This window comes from Rhinolophus ferrumequinum, chromosome 2 (genome assembly GCF_004115265.2).
Source record: "Rhinolophus ferrumequinum isolate MPI-CBG mRhiFer1 chromosome 2, mRhiFer1_v1.p, whole genome shotgun sequence".
In the NCBI taxonomy this organism is placed as follows: Eukaryota; Metazoa; Chordata; class Mammalia; order Chiroptera; family Rhinolophidae; genus Rhinolophus; species Rhinolophus ferrumequinum.
In genome coordinates this window covers 52668205-52687271 of record NC_046285.1, presented here as the reverse complement: position 1 = coordinate 52687271, position 19067 = coordinate 52668205, and the positions used below count along the sequence as shown (strand labels likewise).

Here is a 19067-nt window from a genome sequence, read left to right as displayed (position 1 = left end):
GCTTAAAATCAGTACCCCAAAAGACAGACTTTGGGGTGGCAAAATTTTGATCCCCCTCAAAAGCCAGACTCTTTGTTCACTACCGGGCAGGGTAGGCCCAACTGTAGTGGACACTGTCACTGCCCCACGAGATGGCCAAGGTCTCTTTTACTGGTTCTGAGTGCCCTTCCCACACTCTGAGTGCTTTTACTCCTGACCTAGGCCCCTGTGCCTTTCTTTGGAGAGACATACTGAGGGGTAAAAAGCCCAGCTCCTGGGCTCAAATGGGGGAGAACGCTGAGAAATAATTTACGCTCCAGAGCTTTCTCCGTGGGATTTGGCTGGGACTGGTTCTCCACTGGCAATCTCATGCTGCTTCTCTTCCAATCCCTGTTGTCCTGTTTCTCCTACTCCCTTTACTGGTTTCTCCTGAGATCACTGCCTTGTAAGAAATCACCTCATCTGGAGCCTCATCTCAAGGTCTGCTTCTGGGGAGCCTGATCTAAGACCCCAGGAAACATTTGTGGATTGAATGAAGGGATCATACCCTAACACCAACCTAAAAGAGATGCAAATAAAAGGTAACTGAAAGCTGTGAAGGCGGGTGGCAGGAGGAGCATTTAAGCGCCCTGAGGGCTGAAGCCCAGATTAGTTAACACAGCCTGCGAATGTCATTGAGTCTACAGCACCCGCAAGAGCCTAACCACAGGCACCCGGGCTGTTTCTACATCCCCAGGGACACTCAGTGAACCCTGAGCTGTCTTGAATTACCATTGTGGATTGGCTCATCTTCTGGATAACTGAGGACTTGCCCTGTTAATTGATAAAGCATTTTAACACTTACCACCCCTTAGAGTTTACAGCTGCTACTGTAAACAGGAAAGCCTTCCTCCTGCCCATTTTGTAGCAGAAGCTTCAGTTCTTAGTCGCTGACAGGAGCTGCCCACCTCAGGTCTGGCTTTCCATCGTCACTCTGCCCTGTGGCCGTCCCCATGCCCACTTCCCAGAAATGTGGTGCAATGGAGCTGGTGGATAAATGCTTTGCCTCTCGTCCTTTATGAGGGCAGCTTGGGAGATGTTCTGGATGTTTCTCAGGCAGTCCTTACGGCATCGAGCCCCTGTTTTTAACCACAGCAGCATCTTCCACAGTACCTCCTTCTAGTATCTCCCAGTCAGTCCTGCTCCCTGGGATCACCTCCCAATTAAACTGTAGCTGAGTGCTTGCCCCAGGCTCTGCTTTCACGGACACACAAATGAAGACAGTATTTACATAACGTCCATTTTTTTCTCCAGGCAGCCCGGGGTCATCGTTATCTACCTCAGCCCATCATTGACTTCCAGCTCCTGCTGGAATAACGTGCTGCCCTCAGGAGCTGCTCTGCTGCCTGCCACTAAATGGCCCAGGCTGCTCTTCTCTTGAAGTTTGTGTCTCGATAGACTTGTGTCTAACATGAAAGTGAACAGACGGAGTGGAGGACTGTCCTGTGAGCAAATGCACAAGCTTTCATCTGAGGCACCGAAAATTGATTTTTGGCTTCTCGGAAGATATGTTTATTTTTTTTCCTGGCTGAGAGCTCTCATTTGGAGAGTGTAGAGATTGGATAGTGAAATTTTGTATGAATGACTTCTTGTATTTCATTTTAAATACGGGATGTGCTTGTGGGCAAATGCAGTGGGTCTAATAATACCTTTTGCAAAGGCCCTAAGGCTTTTGGCTTGCCGTTTAGTAGGACATGCCAATTTCATAGATCCGATTTTTAAGGCTTTAGGAGACATCACGTTTGCCAGCTTCATAGATGTCAAAACAATATCAGACACCAAAGAATGGTGGCTGACACACAGATTTCAGAAGAAAAATAGAGTCGGTCCAGGGATTGAATACAGACCCCTCCATTCAGCCAGATGTCCCTTTTCCTCTCCTAAGAGTCATATGTCCCTCTTCATGCAGGAGTTGGTGTGTGCCCACACTGGCTTCAGGGTGACTCCATGGCATTTCTCGTGTGGGAGGAATTCTGCTCTGGGCTTGCTTCCCTCCCCTGCAGCTTTCTCATCCTCAGATGCACAGGGGGCAAGCTGCACGTACAGGTTTGAGAACAAACTGCAGCAGGTGTGTTGATTGTAACCCACCCCAAAGCCTTGGAGGGGAAAAGGGGAGAATCAGAGGTCAGTGGAGCCATCTCTGAGTGTCTGCTGTGCTGCTGAGAACAGGGTGGGCAAAAGCACATGCGGATTTGTTGTGGGAAAGGTGAAGCGAGACAGAGAGAGGCCTTGGCTCTGGGACCTCCCATGACACATGGATGGGCTCAGCCCCACCAGGTGCTGGTGAACTCCCTGCTGGAGACAGTCTAGAAGTCTAGGCAGAGGAACGCATATCCCATTGGGGCCCGGGCTCCAATCCAGTGTCAGGAAGACCCCAAAGACTGGTATTCTGGGCATGGGGGCAGGTGATGGGAGGACTGAAGGCTGTGGCTCATGGTGGCTAAAAGGACATCAGGATCAATGAAGTGCTGTCACCAGGGGTTGGTCACTACGTGTGGTTTGAGGGCTGGAGTTCGCACAGTGGAGGCTGGTAAGAGGCTGAGTGTGGTGGGCCTGGGGTGGCGGGGTTGTTGAATTGGTCATTGGTGATAATATTGATACTCCTGAGGATGGCACAGCCTCAGCGAGGCCACCTATAAGCAAAGCAGGCCCCTGAGTTGTTGCACAAAGGGTGGCAGTGAGATGCTAACAACTCCACCCACCTGGGGATGCCCTGGGGCCACCTGAGGAGGAATGTCATGGATAAGAGCTTAGATGGAGACGCAACAGCCCTTGAGACAAGCTTCCCACCTCAGTGACTGCTGGAAGAGACTCCTCAGATTTAGCAAGGGAAGAAAACGTACTCCCTCTGAAGAGGTGCTTTAATTGACCTCCAAGCTGAAATCTTGTGTTTCCCAAATCCATGATTCCCCAAGGCAGAGCTGAAATTTGGTTATAAGAAATGGCCAGCTTCTTGGTTGAGGGGAATTTGGCAGAAGCACAGAGCTGTCAGGAGTTCCGACAGGTCCACTCCTGGGAGAGCAGCACTGAATAACGGGACTGGGAGTGTCCCAGCTAGGTGGGGCTGAGTTTCCCATGCGTGCTTGACTGACCCAGAGAAGGCATAAGACAGGAGCCTCCCGGCAAGGTTCCTTTCCAAATTCATCATTTCCAACTCAAGGAGTTTCCAGAAAATCCCAGTCCCATTGTCCTGAATGCTCAGTTCAGCCAAGTACACTAGCTTGTCCTGAATCCTGAAGGGTGATGTTCAATTATGGTTTCTGCTGGCAGAAGGGTGTTGGTGGGACAGTCTCTGAAAGGCTTTCTCAGGGAGGACAGTGATATCGCTCTCCAAGAAGTACACAAAGATTGGCTGATATCCAGGTCCCTTGGACAGGAAAGAAATATCAATATTGTTCAATAACAGTTCTCCATCTCTCAAAGTCATAAAACAGTCTCTTCTCCTGATTCATCTGTCATTCTCAAGACTGAGTTTCTTCTTCTGCAGCTGGCAAAGTGGTGTCTGAGCACCTTAAAGACAGGGCTTAAGGTAGGGGGCTGCTCTAGGAATGCCTGGGCATACCTAGTCTTCCAGATGGTCCTGGTATACCTGCTTCAAAGGTCCTGGGCCAATGGTGCACAAATTCCACTTTCTTTCAATCGTGCAGGAGCATTAGTGCTCCCTATCCAATAATAGGAATGTCCTTGACCATGAAATATCTCTCTGTGAAGTCTGGCCTCAGAGTCTCTGGAATTTCTGTGAATCCAGCTTGATAAGGAAAGGCTATTGTTGGGACAATCCATTCTATAGGATTGGAACGAAAGGAAATAGCAGGCCAGCTGCATTGTTCTGAGAAAAATGAAAAGACCACAGGAGTCGGTGATGGATGAAACCTGTCAGACAACAGCATCGAGAAAAATGTCTCCCCTGTCTACCATGAGGCCACTGGCCAGAATGGCGGTCAGGTCTACACTCCACATTGGTACTCTATCCACAGCAGGAACATGGCATATCCTTCAAGATCACCCCAACCATGGCTTCTTTGTGAGAAGCAGCTCCTTACGAGAAGTTGAGACTGGGGGTGTTTGGACCGGAGCTGGGATGACCTCAGGGCCAAGATGAGTGAGGGGATGTAAAGGCTATTTCCACTTCTGAAGGGCTGTTGTGTGGACAGGGGTGTCCACATGTCGGGCCAGTCGGGATGCCATAGGGAGGCTTGTTCGGACAGTCATTGGGAAGGCTGGGCTGCATCCGGAGAGAGTGAGCTGGCCGTCACTGGGCACGACCACTGGGCAGGGCCTGAGGGGTCAGGCTAGCAGGCCATGATGGCACTTTACACATCAGCTGTGGCCCAGAAGTCTAGCTGCCCCTAGAGGCCTGAGAGTTTAGAGTGGCTGGTGCCCACCATCCCCCAGGTCAGGCAAGCATACGTTGAAGGATATATATGTGAGGATAGTTCCTGACGGGGAATAGCCTTTAAATCGGTAGACTGAGTAAAGGACATCGCCCTGACCTATGTGTGTGGGCATCGTCCACTGAGGGCCCAAAGAGAACAACAACGCGGAGGAAGGGTGGGTTCCTTCTCTCCGACTGAGCGGAGACGGTCATCTTTTCCTGCCCTCTGGAGCTCCTGGTGCTCAGGCTTTTAGGCTCAGACTGAATTACACCACCGACTTCCCCGTTCTCAGCTTGACGATGTCAGATCTTGGGACTTCTCGCCTCTGTAATTCTGTGAGCCAATCTCTATAATAAACCTCCTCTTACATCTCTCTCTATAAACCCTACTGGTTCTGTTTCTCTGGAGACCCTGCCATCTAGTTTTCGCTCCTTCTATTCCATTGGAACAGTGGATCTCATTGCCGACAGCTCTCACACTCTTTTTATAGCAAATAATCCTTAACACCCCCTTCAGTCTCCTGCAATAAATTTCACAGATAATATAATCAGATCTCACAGAGAATTTTAAAACTGAATGTCCTAACTGTAATAAATGAGAAATAAAAGGTAGTCTATAATAAAATATCCATTTCTCTGTGTAAATGCTTGGATAATTCCTCACCAGAGACTTGGCGAAGTAGTTAGAAGCTCCCATCTACTTAAATGAGTAAAGGATGAATTGAAGTTGCTTTTCCTTTGTATGTGACTTTTTGAAATAAGGGTTAGGCATTGCCAAGGGGGAAAGATTTTCCAAAAATGCTTAACAACTCTTGATAAAATTCCAAAGAAAACAAAGCACAATCCTCTGAAAATGTATCTGCTACAGTGCGGTCCTGGAAACTAAAAGTGTGCAAATAGCAAAGACAGCGGGACAACCCTGATTTATATCTAAAAGGCAGCTGCGAGGCGGAGAGAATTACCACAAGACAGATTACCACCCACCGCAGTGTCTGACAGTTCACTGCCGTGCAGGATTGTTTTATAGTGCAGGACACCTAGCATCAGTAGGCCAAATTACAAAGCCCCAGTGTGTCCAAACGCCACGAGGTGGCGGTGCCGCCGCGTGGGGACCTTAGCCTCCGCACAAGCGCTCATTGGGCGCGGGCACCCAATGGCCCCGGCACGTTTCCAGAGTTGCAGGAGACGGAGCCTGAGCAGCTAGGCCCACCAGCCGGAAGGTGTCCCCCGGACCACCGTGTCAATGTGCTCCGTTATTCTTTCTGGGAGACCCGGGTTGTGACTTTCTGAAAGTAACTCCCTTTGCCACCTGGCGCCTGTACCTTACTCCGGGCGAGGAGAGTCGTTCTTCCCGTGTGCCACAAGGGGGCGCCTGCGCCCGAGACTTGGAATGTTTTGCAGGTTTGTGCAACGTTAAAATGAAATGTCTGCAGTTTCCAAGAGAGACGGAGGCAAGCTGAAAACACCGTGAGAAAGAATTCATTATTGGACTTGCGTAGTACTAAATGGTGCAATCTTTGGCAGCGCCATCCGGTTTTCCAATATCCACTGCTGGCACTGAACAATTTTGTGAATGTCATTTCCAATCCTCCCAAATGCAATTTTTATAATATAACAGCAGTTTTTAACATTCGCCCAGAAACACCAATGGGAGCAGGCTAAACAAATGCCACGGCCAACCAATTAGCCAGTTCTTGCCTCCCCTAATGCCCACCACACTTCTCCAGAAATCATAATCATACTATTTTGAGAACTTTACTATGTGTCCTTGTTTTGGGTTCTTTACATGAACGCACAATAACACAATGAGGTAGGTACTATTCTACCTGTGATAAAGAGTATGGATGATGCAACTGCTGCAGAGAACTTGAGTAACTTGGCCACGTTTACATTGCTGGTAAGTGGCAGAGAATCACTGGAAAATGGTGGAACATTCAAGGCATTGGGCAAGAAGTCCCAACTGCTCGAAGGAGGTGCTTCGGAATGACTCGGCCATCCTCATGCTACAAGGAAACAAGGCAGTGTGTACCCAGCTTGTTGTTTCTTCAAAATCTACTGAGAGCATGAGGATGATAAAATTAAAAAACACCAACAAGAAAAAAGCCCTATGCAATATTTTTATTCTTAGTGTTGTGGCTTGTTTTGTTCACTATTTCATGCAGAACATTACACCCAGTGGGTCTGACAAGACTAGCATTGGCTCCACTGCCTTGGGTCTAGTTACAAACAGTGGTAAGACCTAGAACTGGACAAACTTGAGCCCTGACTTTTCAACCTTGGCTAAACATTAGAATCTCTGGGGGAGTTTTTTAAAAATCTGATATCTGGGTCTCTCCCAAGCCAACTGAATCAGAATCTCTGGAAGTGGGGCCCAGTCGTCTGTTGTTGATTTTTTTTAACCCTTCCAGGGTTCAATCAGCAATGAGAACCAAACTCCTTTTTACATAAGTGGGGAAACTGAGGCCCAGAGAGGTGCCATGATTGGCCAAAAAGCAAATGTTAAGGAAGGGAGGAGCCCAGTGTCCTGGTTTCTAGTCCAGAGATCATCCAAAGTTCCCCACTGCACCAGACAGAGACCACCCCACAGGAGACAGGCAGCAGGACATGAGGACCCCTGGTGCGCACGGCTCATGCCGAGCTGACTCTTCACCTGCTTACCGCCGTCTGAGCCGGAGGATGCTCAGTGCCTCTGCTTCCTGTCAGCTCCAACCTCCACCTCAAGATCTCACTGGCCCCCTCAGTGGTCAGGACTTCTACCTCTGCAGACCTGGCCTGGGCCTCCCTGCCTGAGGAGAACCATCCACCCCCGCCCCCACCAACTCCTCTCCTTTGTTTCCTCACCTTCATCAGGTGGTTGGACCACTAGATAAAATATTGGATACCCAGTTAGATTAGAATTTCAGACACACTACGAACAGTTTTTTAGTGTAAGTATGTCCCATGCAACATGTGTCTGTTTCTTTTCTAGCTCTGGCAATCCTACCCCAAAGAGCACAGTGACTGGTCTTGCCTCGCCCACTGGAAAGGGAGAACAAGCAGCTTGCCCAGACTACACAACCCCTGGCTGTCAGTCAGGGCTCTTTCCTCAACAGCATTTGGCACAGAGAGAAATTATTATATTCTGACTTAATAAAGAGATACATTTTGGGGAAAATATAATTGAGAAATAGCTGCTTGATTATCTTGTTCCTTTATCCCTGGCAGTGGATGCGTGACTATTTGGACCAAGAGCTGGAGCTCATACAGGCATTCATTTGCTGGAGATTTGCGAATGTGCTTCTATGTGCACATTTTGGTCTTTAAATCCATCTGTGTATGTGATGTTCAGATGCTGAAACTTTTCGTTCCATTTCCTGGGCATCCTCGGCCCTCGTGGCTCTCATCTGAAGTCAGGCAAGAGTCCCCTCTGGCTTCCCTGCCTCTTGCTCACCTCAGACTGGACTCAGCCAACTGCCTAAAGCACAGGCAGGAGCATAGCCCTCTTCTGCATAATGTCCTTCCATAATGGCCAGGTGTCCCTAATAAATATGCAAACTTCTCCCTCAGCCCTTCGAGGCCTCACGGAATCTGGCTCCAGTGGCTTTCCAGCCTTACCTCCTCCGCTCTCACCAGTAGCTGCTCCAGACGCCCCCTGCCCTGCCCTGCCCTGCCCTCACTGCCCGCCTGTCTCCACCCTGTGGCTCGCACTCTCTTGCACATATCCCTGGTGCCCTCTCCACACTGCCTATTGCCTCCTTAAGGCCTGGGCTCAAATACAGTCTTTCCTGAGGTCTGTGCTAACCCAGGCCTCTGCCTCCCCTGAACTCCCCAGGGCTTTCCTAGCATCAAACACTTCATGCTCGTGTGTTTGTCCTGGGCACCCTTGTCGGATCTCTCCCATCAGAGGTTGAGCTCCTGCAGAGCTTGCTATAAACCTGATTCATTTCTCATTCCCCCATCCCAGCCTTTCTCCCAGGCCAGTCCACTGCAGGCAGGGGAACCAGGTAGGAGGCTGCAGGATGGCTCAGTGCAGGGAGACAAAGTGCCTTCCTGGGCTGGGAATGGGAAAGGAGAAATGGAGAGAGGGATACTCAGACACATGGTTAGCCATGAAGGTTAAGGGGGAAGAGAAATTGAAGAACACTCCCAGCTCCCCACGCTTGGCAATTTGCTGGATGGGACTCCAGGAGGAGTTGGGGACAGAGTTTGGTGTAGACGTGTTTATGGCTGTGATGATAGAACATGGGGCTGCTGAGCAGGCGGATATCTCAGCATGGAGCCAAAAAGACCTGAGCCTGAGATAGAAATTTGGGGTTATCAGCACATAGAAAGCATCCGACTCTGGGGGCATGCATGAGATTGCCCAGGGAGGCCAAATGACAGCCAACCCTGAGGAGACCAGCATGGAAGAGATAGCTGGGGAAGACTGAAAAAATGGCTGAGCTTGGACAAGAGGGTGGTGTCCTGAAAACCAAGGGAGAAGAATTTCAGTGAGTGACTGCCTCCCAGTCAGATGTTGTGAGAAAGCTAAGAACTGAAACACACCCCTCCCAGTCCACCCAGTTCACTATCCTCCCCTCTCTCCTGAGCGATTTTCTTTCAACTCAAGGAGCAACCATCTTGTGTGCTCAACAGGCAATGCCACAGCTCCCCCTCTGGGGGCTTCATCTAGTGAACACCAAACAGCAGGTGTTTACCTTCCCAAGGCACCTTTCATCTTGTGTTCTCCTGGACACAGCCCTGGAGGTGGACGCTCACAATGTGAGTTCCCCACATACCAAAGTCAGACCCCTACTCTGATGTTTCTGGTCACCTCTGCTTCTGTCATCTCCTGTATCAATTAAAATCAAATTTCCTGGGAGACAAATAGAAACGAACATTTGGCTTTTGAACTGGGTGTCAAAACAGGGTAGCCTCCCTTTTGTAGAATAATACCTCAGGGTTGGAACTTCAGGGTGGGGATGAGAGTGGGGTGGGTATTAAATGACAAATAAAAAATACATCAGGGGAGCAGCATTATTTTATTCTCTGGACCATGATGCAGCTTTTACGGGGTGCTTTGCAAAGCTTAAGGAACGCTTTGTTAGGTCTCAGACTCCGAGATGAGGTAATGAAGGACGAGACGGAGGAGACTCTGGGTGGTGGACCTCGCCACCTCTACCTCAGACTTGTGCCTCCATCCTTTGCATCTCAAAAACCAGCCTCGGCCTGTCCTGTGCCCCTGCCTCTTGCTTGGTCAAGCCGCAGAGGCCATCTGCCCAGGCTCCTGGCTCTGTATGCCCTGCACCTAGGGCTCCCCTGCCTGAGCCTCGATAGACACAATGACCTTCATGTAGCCGCAGCTGGACTTCAGTTTCCACTCCTGAGTGGCATTATACATCAGTCCCTGGGAGCCCTGCCTAGGAGACAGCTGGACACTCAGCCAGCGACACTGGGCCTTGTCACACGCAAGCACCACAGTGCCTTCAGGGTTGCTGTAGGTGCACCTGCTCCAGGCTGCCCTCTCCTCTGCAATCAGATCCCAGCTGCTCCCTGGCTCCCTGTCCTCCATCCTTGGGGCCTGGAAGCCCAAGAGATCTCGGGTGACGGGGCATACCAGCTGCTCTTCTTTCAAGGCAGGCACCACCTGGCCCTTCAGGTAAGCAGGGCCTGCACAGTAGGTCTGGATGTTAAAGAGCCGGTCGTTGTACTCGTGCAGCCAGTTGAAGAGGTAGGCCAGGTGGCAGTCACATTGCCAGGGGTTGCCATGCAGGGCAAGGTTGAACAGGTTGTAGTTGGTGTCGAAGATGCCCTCTGGAAGAGTGGTCAGGAGGTTCCTGGAGAGGCTGAGCAGCTCAAGCTTGGACAGGTTCTGGAAGACGTCTGGGTGCAGGGCTGTCAGGTTGTTGCTGCCCAGGTAGAGCTTGATCAGCTCCTTGAGGTCCCTGAAGATGCCAGCTGGGAGCTGGGTGATGGCATTGTGTGAGAGCGTCAGGGAACTGAGGTTGGACAAGTTGGCAAAGGTTCCCTCGGAGACAGTCTCCAGCCGGTTGTGGGACAGGGACAGGCTGATCAGGCCTTTGGTCTGGGCAAAGAGGTCAGCGGGCAGCTCCCACAGTGCATTCCCCTGCAAGTTCAGGAAGGTCAAGTTGCCCAGGGAGGAGAAGACAGAGGGCGGCAGGTGTACAATGGCGTTGCGTTGCAGCCACAGCTTTTCCAGGCAGAAGAGCTGCGAGAACACTTCTGGGGGCAGGTCAGAAATGGAGTTGCCATCCAGGAAGAGCTCCTGCAGGCTCCCCAGTTTAGCAAACACACGTTGAGGCAGGCTGGTGAGTGCATTGTTGCTCAGCCTCAGGGTCTGCAGGCTGCCAAGGGGGTCGAAGAGCTGCTCGGGCAGCTGGGCCAGGAGGTTCTGAGCAAGGTTGAGGGTCTTCAGGTGTTTCAGAGGCTGGAAGAGCCTCCCAGGCAGGGTCTGGAGCCGGTTGCCCTGTAGCTGGAGGGACGCCAGGGCACCCATGTGGTGGAAGAGGCCCTCAGGAAGAGCCTCCAGCATGTTGAAGTTGAGGGTGAACTTGCTCAGCGAGGTCAGGTTGGAGAAGATGTTGGCGCTGATGTTGGGAAAGGCGCTGCCGGTGATCTCCAGGTCCTGGAGGCTGGGCAGCCCCCCAAAGGCATCCGGCTCCCAGTGGGAGAGCCGGGTGTTGAGGAGGACCACCTTGGTCAGGTTGGGGCTGCCGCTGAAGGCCCTGGCTTCCACCATGGTGAAAGAGGTCTCAATGAAGACGATGTTCGTGGCATGGGGAGGGATGTCCCGCGGGATGGCGGCTAGCTCCTCGATGGAGCAGAACACCTCCTGGACGAAGCAGTCACATCCCACAGGGCAGGGCTGGGCAAGCCTGAGCAGGAGCAGGAGGCAGGCCCAGTGCAGCCAGGCTCCGGGAAGCATCTCCTAGATCCGAGTGAGAAGAGATCAGAAGTGGTGCCTCTATCGAGCGCAGTGTGGTTCAGTGACCGGCACACTAGAGGGGACGCCAGAAGATGGGGATGAGCTCTGTCCGGGAGCCCACCCATTTGGACAGCAGTATACATTTGTAAGGGCTGTTTTCATACTATCTCACAGCAGCATTGCAAGGTGGGTAGAACTATGGTTCTGACCTCCTGACAGCAAGGGTTACACAGGGCCTGTCCACAGCCACCTCACCGGTTAGTGGCAGGACCAAGACCCAGGTCTCCTGGATTTCCTGTGTTCTTTCCAGATTGGAGAAAGAGACAGAAAGGAGGCAGAAAGAGAGGTATAAAAGGAGACTACGGGTTTTGTGGAATTAAGATAATATGTAAAATATGGGCAGATGATTTTTGAGTTGGAAATTTTTAAGCTGTGGCTCTTCCTGAGTTTCCAAACCTCAGCACATTCCTAATGATAAAGAGATCTTACCATCTGCTCTTTGCACGGCCACTGAGGGTAAGAGCAGCTCTTATTTTGAAACAAGGAGTCAGGCTCCTCAGTACTGCTACCAAAATGCTCTCCAGCCTGCAGCACCCCAGCCCTCACCACCATGGAGGCCATGGAACTTTCCAACATTGTGTGGACAAGAGGGTCCCAGATGCAGGGATTCCACAGACCAGTAGGTTTTTGTTTGGGGGACTTTTTTTCTTTTTAACTTTCATTTATTTAAGTGTGTTTTTCCAGGACCCATCCGCTCCAAGTCAAATAGTTGTTTCCATCTAGTTGTGGAGGGCGCAGCTCACAGTGGCCCATGTGGGGATCGAACCAGCAACCTTGGTGTTAAGAGCACCGCGCTCTAACCAACTGAGCTAACTGGCTGCCCCGGGGATTTTGTTTTAAATAAGGAAGGGGACCAGGTTTTTAATTTACTGAATATTAATTTTTTTAAAAAAATGCCAGCATGCACCCACAGGTTACAAGTTGCTGATGCAGCTTACAAGTGTGTTTTGTTGATGGCTCAGTCCTTTTATGTATGAACCATTAGCCAACATGTAAAATTTGAGAAATATCACATTACAAGTCCAGATTTCAGGATGATCGAGGGGCGCTGGGCTCACATTCCCACACGACGAGACCAGCGGGGGCTCAGTTGCCCCATTCGGGGATGTGCGCCTCCCAGGTCGTTACTGTTCCCACCCACGTCATCATGTACACGACTTGGAGTCGGTCAGCTCCCATCGATTCAAACCCCGGCTCCATCACACCCTACTCATGTGACCTTGGGCGTGCTCCTTCCTCCAGCTGTGTCTCAATTTCCTTATCTATAAAATGGAGATAATAATAGTGCCGATTGTGTTAGAGTAATTGAGGATTAAATGAGTAAGTCGAGGTAAAGGTTCTAGATCAGTATCTGACAGAGCTGAGTGAGCAATTAATAAACTATGTTAATTACTGTTAAAAGTTGCAAACCACCATCATTACAGAAAAAGTTATCTGAACACCAAAAAAGGAGGAAAAACAAAATGCCCTTTAGATAGAAAACATTTCGCTTTACAAAAGGAAGGAAGAAAGGGAGGGAAGGAGCAAGGGAGGGAGGAAAACCCTCTTGCAAAGTAAGCCTCATTTTTCTCAGTTTACCTGTGCTCAGCGAGCACTCACAAGTGCCTCCCTGCGGGGACGTCTTGGCTCCTAGCTGCCTCCTCCATCACAAAATTCACCTTCAACTTCGGGGGAAAGGTCCTGTATGTGCAAGTCTCCAGCGAGCACGGTGCTTACAAAAGCCCCTGTCTCTTCCTCCCATTCACTCAATAACTCAGTTTTTCCAGGACTTTTCCTGCCTAATCAATGGAGAAGCGTCCATTTCTCCCAGAGGCAGTGCAGACCTTCCTGGAGGCTCCTGGCATGCACACGGAGATGCCAAGTAAGCCACAGAGGTGGGTTTTACACCCCCGTGGTGGGGAAGGACTCTAACAGAAACTGTGCCTGCCTGCCGTTCAGGACACAAGCGGGAAAGCAACAAGCCTCAGGCAAATGTGTGCCTCCTGGTTCCACAATCCCTAGACAAGTCTTTATAGAGTTCAGCTTTAGCCTGAGACTTTATTCTCTTAAGTTTGTGTGTATAAAATAGATAAAGAGCAGAGGGCCCTGGCTGAAGAAGGATGAGGTAGCCGTTGTCCCATCACACCCGCCACCTGGGCTGCCCCTAGGGATCCTGACAGACGCCTTCCCTGACCCCAGAAACAAGGCACCTGGCAATATGTTTCTCTGTCTTAACACCTAGTATAGTTCTCCAAAACGAAGAGTTTTCATGGCAGTCCTTTTCCTGAGAAGATGGGTGTATTCATTGCTCAGCATCTAGCACAGTGTTGCCTTACAGTGGGTTCGGTTAGTGTTTGTTGAACTGAACCCTCCACAGCTGGGACGAGCAGCCTGGGAGGCAGAGGTGCCCATCCCTGGAACTGTTCAAGCCCGGAGTGCATGAGCACCAGCCAGGCCATGAGAGTGGCCTCAAATCCTCGCCCTCCCGTGAGTAAGAGGAGCAGGTCCTATGTTAGCATGCCTTAATGTTATCACGTGCACCTACCTTGCCAACCCCTTTGGTCCTTGGTTCTCACAGGCAGTTTCCAGAAAAGAATCCCACTAGAATGGGCCTGAGGGCTCTAGGGACCACCTGGCCAGCCTCCTCATAGAGAGGAGCTTGGGTTTGAACCCAGATCTCCTGGTTTTCCCCAATGCTCCTGCTAGGAAAGCTAGGACCAAAGTGGGAGATGCAAGTGACAGGAAAGCTAAAGCCTGGTGGGGAAAATATGTTGTACCCACTGAGCCAGCCTAAGAAGGCATCCCCTCGTCCCCTGGCCTGTGCCACTAATTTATAATCCACTGCCATTTGCAAAATATAAGCTTTAGAATTTTCCAACAAAAGAAGTAACTCGAGATTTGAGATTTAAATCAAAACTATGGCATCAGTCACACAGAAAATCAAGTGAGGCAAATTAGTTTTGGCTGGGAGAGGGAGGTGAGGGGAGCCTCCCTGATGTGGGGGGCAGAGCTAAGGGGGCTGTTTCCACCTGCCAGTTCCCAAAGCTCCTGCACATACATCTTGATACTCAGAGCAAATCTAGACGGACCCGGAAAAGGGAAATTGGGGGTCCCAGAACCACAGCAACTGGTCTAAGGGCACACAGCTCAGCAGGGGCCAGGACCAGTCCTGACGGCCTGAGCTCTAAGGGAGTTGCTTGCTGTGACACCCCGAGGCTTCCGTACCGCAGCAGTGAAATGGTGGGGGGGTGGGGGGGGGAGGCAGGCCCGCATACATAACGGACCTCACTTGTAATCTGTCCCCTTGTCTTCCCACCTGACTCCAGTACTGTGCGTAGACTCCACGTGCCTAAGGGCCTACACTTCTGTGACATGGTCAGCCTAGGCAAGATGGACCTGGGGATGGAAAACACGCAGGCCCTGGGTCCGGGCTACTTGAAGCATCGTTATAAATGGGGCACAGCCTTTGGTGGGCATGTGCCTTTGATCTTGCACATTTCTCACCCCTTAGAGTGTCATGGTGGGGGAAAGGGCCAGAACACGGCCTCTAAATACCCAAGGAAATACCCATCGTGCCCCAATCTACTGGGATGGGAGGAAGCAGGGAATGGTATTCACAGGGAGGTATGCAGCACTGATAATTTCCAAATGATCCACTCCCAGCCCAACTCATTGTCATGTCACTCTAGAATAGCTAACAGTTTGTGCTCTGGAATCAGACAGTTGGCGTTCAAATGTTGTCTCCAACCCTTATTAGCTGTGTGGCCTTGTCTGAATTAGCTAACCTCTCTGTGCTTCACTTTCCTCATCTTCAAAACAAGTTTCAATACTGCCTTCCTTGTGAGCTTGTTCTGAGGACTGAAGGAGAAAATGCACTGAAATGTTCAAACCCAGAGCCTGGCATAGTGTATATTCAACATTAGTGACCCTGACTATTCTCCGTTCAGGCCAATTCCAGCTTTGTTCTGAAGGAGTCAGAGAGGGTGGCTATGGAATAACTGATGAGATCATTCAACCACCCCATTTATGGACCAGGGATGTTTATGACTCTCTACAGCACTTTTTCTGGCTCTTTCCTCCCAGCCAAGGGAAACGTGTAATTTTTTGTCCTCGGTTTAGACGAGCGCAGATTCTGATGGCTCTGGACAGGATGCCCTGGCCTTGGGCCCCTTCCCCAATCTTCCCTCAAGAGCAGTCACTAGGGGATTTGGAGATCAGAAGTGCCCCTGCCTGGGCACTGTGGAGGCTGGCACCAGAGGGGACAGTGGGGCAGCAGCCAGAAGATTCCTGCTTTCCATCTTCTCATCTGGAAAACCACTTCTGCATTTATGCAGAGATCAGAAATACCCACAAAAATGTTCCATGCTCTCAGTAAGCCAAGGAAGTGTGTGTGTGTGTGTGTGTGTGTGTGTGTGTGTGTGTGTGTCTGTGTGTGTGTGTGTTGGTGTGGGAGGGTTACTGGTTGCAAATGGACTCTATCCTTTTCTCAAATTGCCTTTGGGTTGGTACAATTCTGGTGTGCTACAAGCCAGTCTGTCAACTACCACAGAGCTAACCCTCACTCCTTCCAGAGCGTAATGGGAACCCAGATCCCCTGACTACCTCATCCAGGTCACCAGGGAAGACCTGCTGCTCCCTGGACTTCAGTTGTCTTCCCTCTCAACCAGGAAAACAAGCCAAGTAGCTGAGGCAGTCAGACCTGATATGGGCTCCTGCCTCTGTCCCTCCCTGGCCGGCCAGCCCTCCCCAACCTGCTGCCCAGTGTGTCCCAGGCAGTGAAGTAACCCCTCAGAGTCCCAGTTTCTGCATTTATAAATTGAGAACAATCCTGATAATAACAGTACTACCTAAATTACAGCATCGTTAGGGTTATTGTGGCAATTAAATGAGAAAACTGGCATTGGGTTTGTGATATTGTGTATAATAAGAAATACATATTTGGTGTTCGTCCTGGTTCCTGGCACAGAGCTCCAAAGACCCTTGGAATTTCCTGAGTGGTAAGAGAGGAGCATTGTTTATTGTTCATCATAAGCCCCTTTCAATCCACACCCACGTTTATATGAATGAAGTAACTCCTGATGGGCCCCTCTATAGCTACAGATTAGACACAAAGTATTCATTATCTCTGAACAATTGGATTGCGGATGATTTAAATGTTTTCCTTTTGCTTAGTCCTATGTTTTCTACATTTTGAGAATAATAGTTATCACTTTGAAAGTCATAAAAATTGAGATAATTGTATAAAACACACAGCACAGTTCCAGGCACATACTTTTTTTGATTTTTTTCCCCTTCCTTGCAAATTACATTGCAAAGGCTAAAGGGAACTTGTCTAGCAGCTGTGGTAGGATTCTTAAAGAGAAGAGAGCTAACATTCTGAAATATGAGGAAGTTGTAAACTGGGCACTGTCCTTTCTGCAAATGCTCTTCGCAGGGCTCCAGCTCTAGACCTCGCTTACACAGTCCCTCCCACTTTAGGATGCCCGTGCCTACCTCTCTCTGTTGCTACCTGTCCCCGTTCTACCTACCTCCCCGGCTATCACTTGTCACTTCTCCAGGAAGCCTTCCTTGGCTGCACCTCCTTTAGATTCCACAGGTCCTCTGGTGACCACTTGGGTCCTTCTACTCTAGTCCTTTCCACCACCTGACTGTGAGCCCTGCAGCCTCTTCTATCTGGCTGTGCACCCCAACACCTGGCTTGGGGCTGAGCACAGGAAGGCGCCCAGGCCCTGTGTGCTGATTTGAACAGGATGTGTTCAGGCTTCTCATGACCCTGACACGCAGGTCTTCTCTGCATCCTGATTGGTGGAGATCACATTCTGATGCATTCACTACCTGTGGGCTTGGGTAGGTCACTCCATCTCCCTAATCCTTCATTTCCCCATCCATAACTACAACCCCATCCTATAGGGCTAAAATTAGTAGTCAGTTGGATGATAAACATGCTAAATTAGATAGCAAATATAAAGCACTTAACACAGTACTTGGCAAATAGTAAATGCTCAATAAAAGGTAGCTGCATGCACGTTTTATTCCTAGAATGACTACATGCTTTATCATTTAAACTGGAACACTTCTGGAAATAAAGAGAGCTACTGATAATTATGCCAGGATGACAGGCACAAACGAGGGTGGAACCAGACCAAGCTGGACAATGGTCACCTGCTTATATCCACCATTCATTATGGGCTCCCTGAGCGCAGGAACAAGGTCATCTTTACCTCGGAATCTCCCTACTCGACCTGCCTCCTGCCTCAGCCCAGCACTACCCTGGCACAGTATCTCAGGGGATTCCCCTCCCAGGGTATGGGACACAGATACTACAGCCTGCCTGGAGGTGGGGACATGTTCTGAAGCCTGCCAGAAATGACCAGCCCCTCTCCTGCCCCCAGCCAAGACATCCCTGCCACATCCCCGCAGACCCAAGAGTCCTACAGTGGCCCCAGGAGACCTACCGCTGCCCTGGCTCTTCCTCGGGAGTAGAAGGGTGTCTGGTGTGGTCTGTGGTCCGTGTGGACCCAGCAGCCTGGCGCTGATCAAAGTTCCAGGAAGTAGCTCCTCCCCTCACGTGGCCTGAGGATTCCTGGAACATCACCGGGTCACAGGCCAGGAGAGAAGCGAGGGCAAGGTCTCTGGAGATTACAAAATGATCCTGCACTGTTCCCATTGACAGATCCCAAACAGGGCCAAAATCCAGTTAAGGTCATAGGATTGGCAACTTTAGGACCCCCAGGGCACCCACAGAGAAAGTTTGTGGAGGCCACTCCAGGAGTGAGCTCACACTGCTCCAGGGGTTTACGCTCACACCGCTCCTTGCAAAAGGCAGGCTGGTTCCTGGAAGTGAGACCCCAGCAAGACAGGCAGCCACAAGCACCTGCTGGGCTGTCAACGCCAGGAGAAATTCTAACAGGGTTGTGGGCTTGTTGTTTTATTTTGTTTGTTTGCTTATTTAATAAACTAACTTTCTAAACCCTTTGTGAGTTAAAAGGGGGGAAAGACTTGGCTCAATTTGGAGAGGAAAACTTTCACGCCAGGGTTATCCAAGGATAAAAGAAGTTGCTTTGGGAGATGGTAAGTTTCCTGTCTCTGGAGATGTTTGTCCAGGGGCTGAAGAACGAGGTGAAGAGCACGTGCCTCTGTGTGTGTGTGTGTGAGAGTGTATGTGTGAGAGAGAGACAGAGACAGAGACAGAGAGAGCTTAAACTGCAGATATGTGCAGCTGGAAGGGCATGTATGCGTGAGTGGAGGAAGACTTGCATTACGAACTCTAAAGAAGAGAGATCCAAGATGGCAGAGTAGATAAACAGTGTACCTGCATCCTTCCACGAACACATTAAACTTACAACTAAATTATAGAACCATTTTAAGTCTAGCCAAATAGAAGTCCTATAACTAAAAATATAAAGAAGACACCACGTCAAGACTGATAGGAAGGATGGAGACGCAAAACGGGCCCCAGGCTTCCCTGTGGCAGCTGAGAATCAGGAGGGATACCTCAGCCACAGAGGTTCCCCCTGGAGGAGTGAGGGACCCCAGCCCCCCAACAAGGCTCCCCAGCCCATTGCCCAGAAAAGGAGCCCTCACAACACCTGGCTGAGAAACAGTGGTGATTCCGACTGTTCAGGTGAGACAGAAGGATGCGGGAAACCCAGAATACTCTAAATATCCAGTACTCACACTCGCTCAGACACTCACCTTGGGCTCCAGCGGAGGGACGGTGATCAGGGAACC

At 50.3% G+C, this 19067-nt stretch overlaps 1 protein-coding gene across 1 annotated transcript; it reads right to left on the bottom strand.

The window, feature by feature from the left end:
- Positions 1-9374: 9374 nt before the first annotated feature.
- Positions 9375-17872, bottom strand: CPN2 (carboxypeptidase N subunit 2). Its single transcript, XM_033123085.1, has 2 exons — positions 17792-17872; positions 9375-11300 (listed from the first exon to the last, which is right to left on the bottom strand). Exon 2 carries the CDS (start codon positions 11295-11297, stop codon positions 9660-9662), a length of 1638 nt encoding a protein of 545 aa, XP_032978976.1. The 5' UTR covers positions 11298-11300; positions 17792-17872; the 3' UTR covers positions 9375-9659.
- Between the last annotated feature and the right edge of the window lie 1195 nt (positions 17873-19067).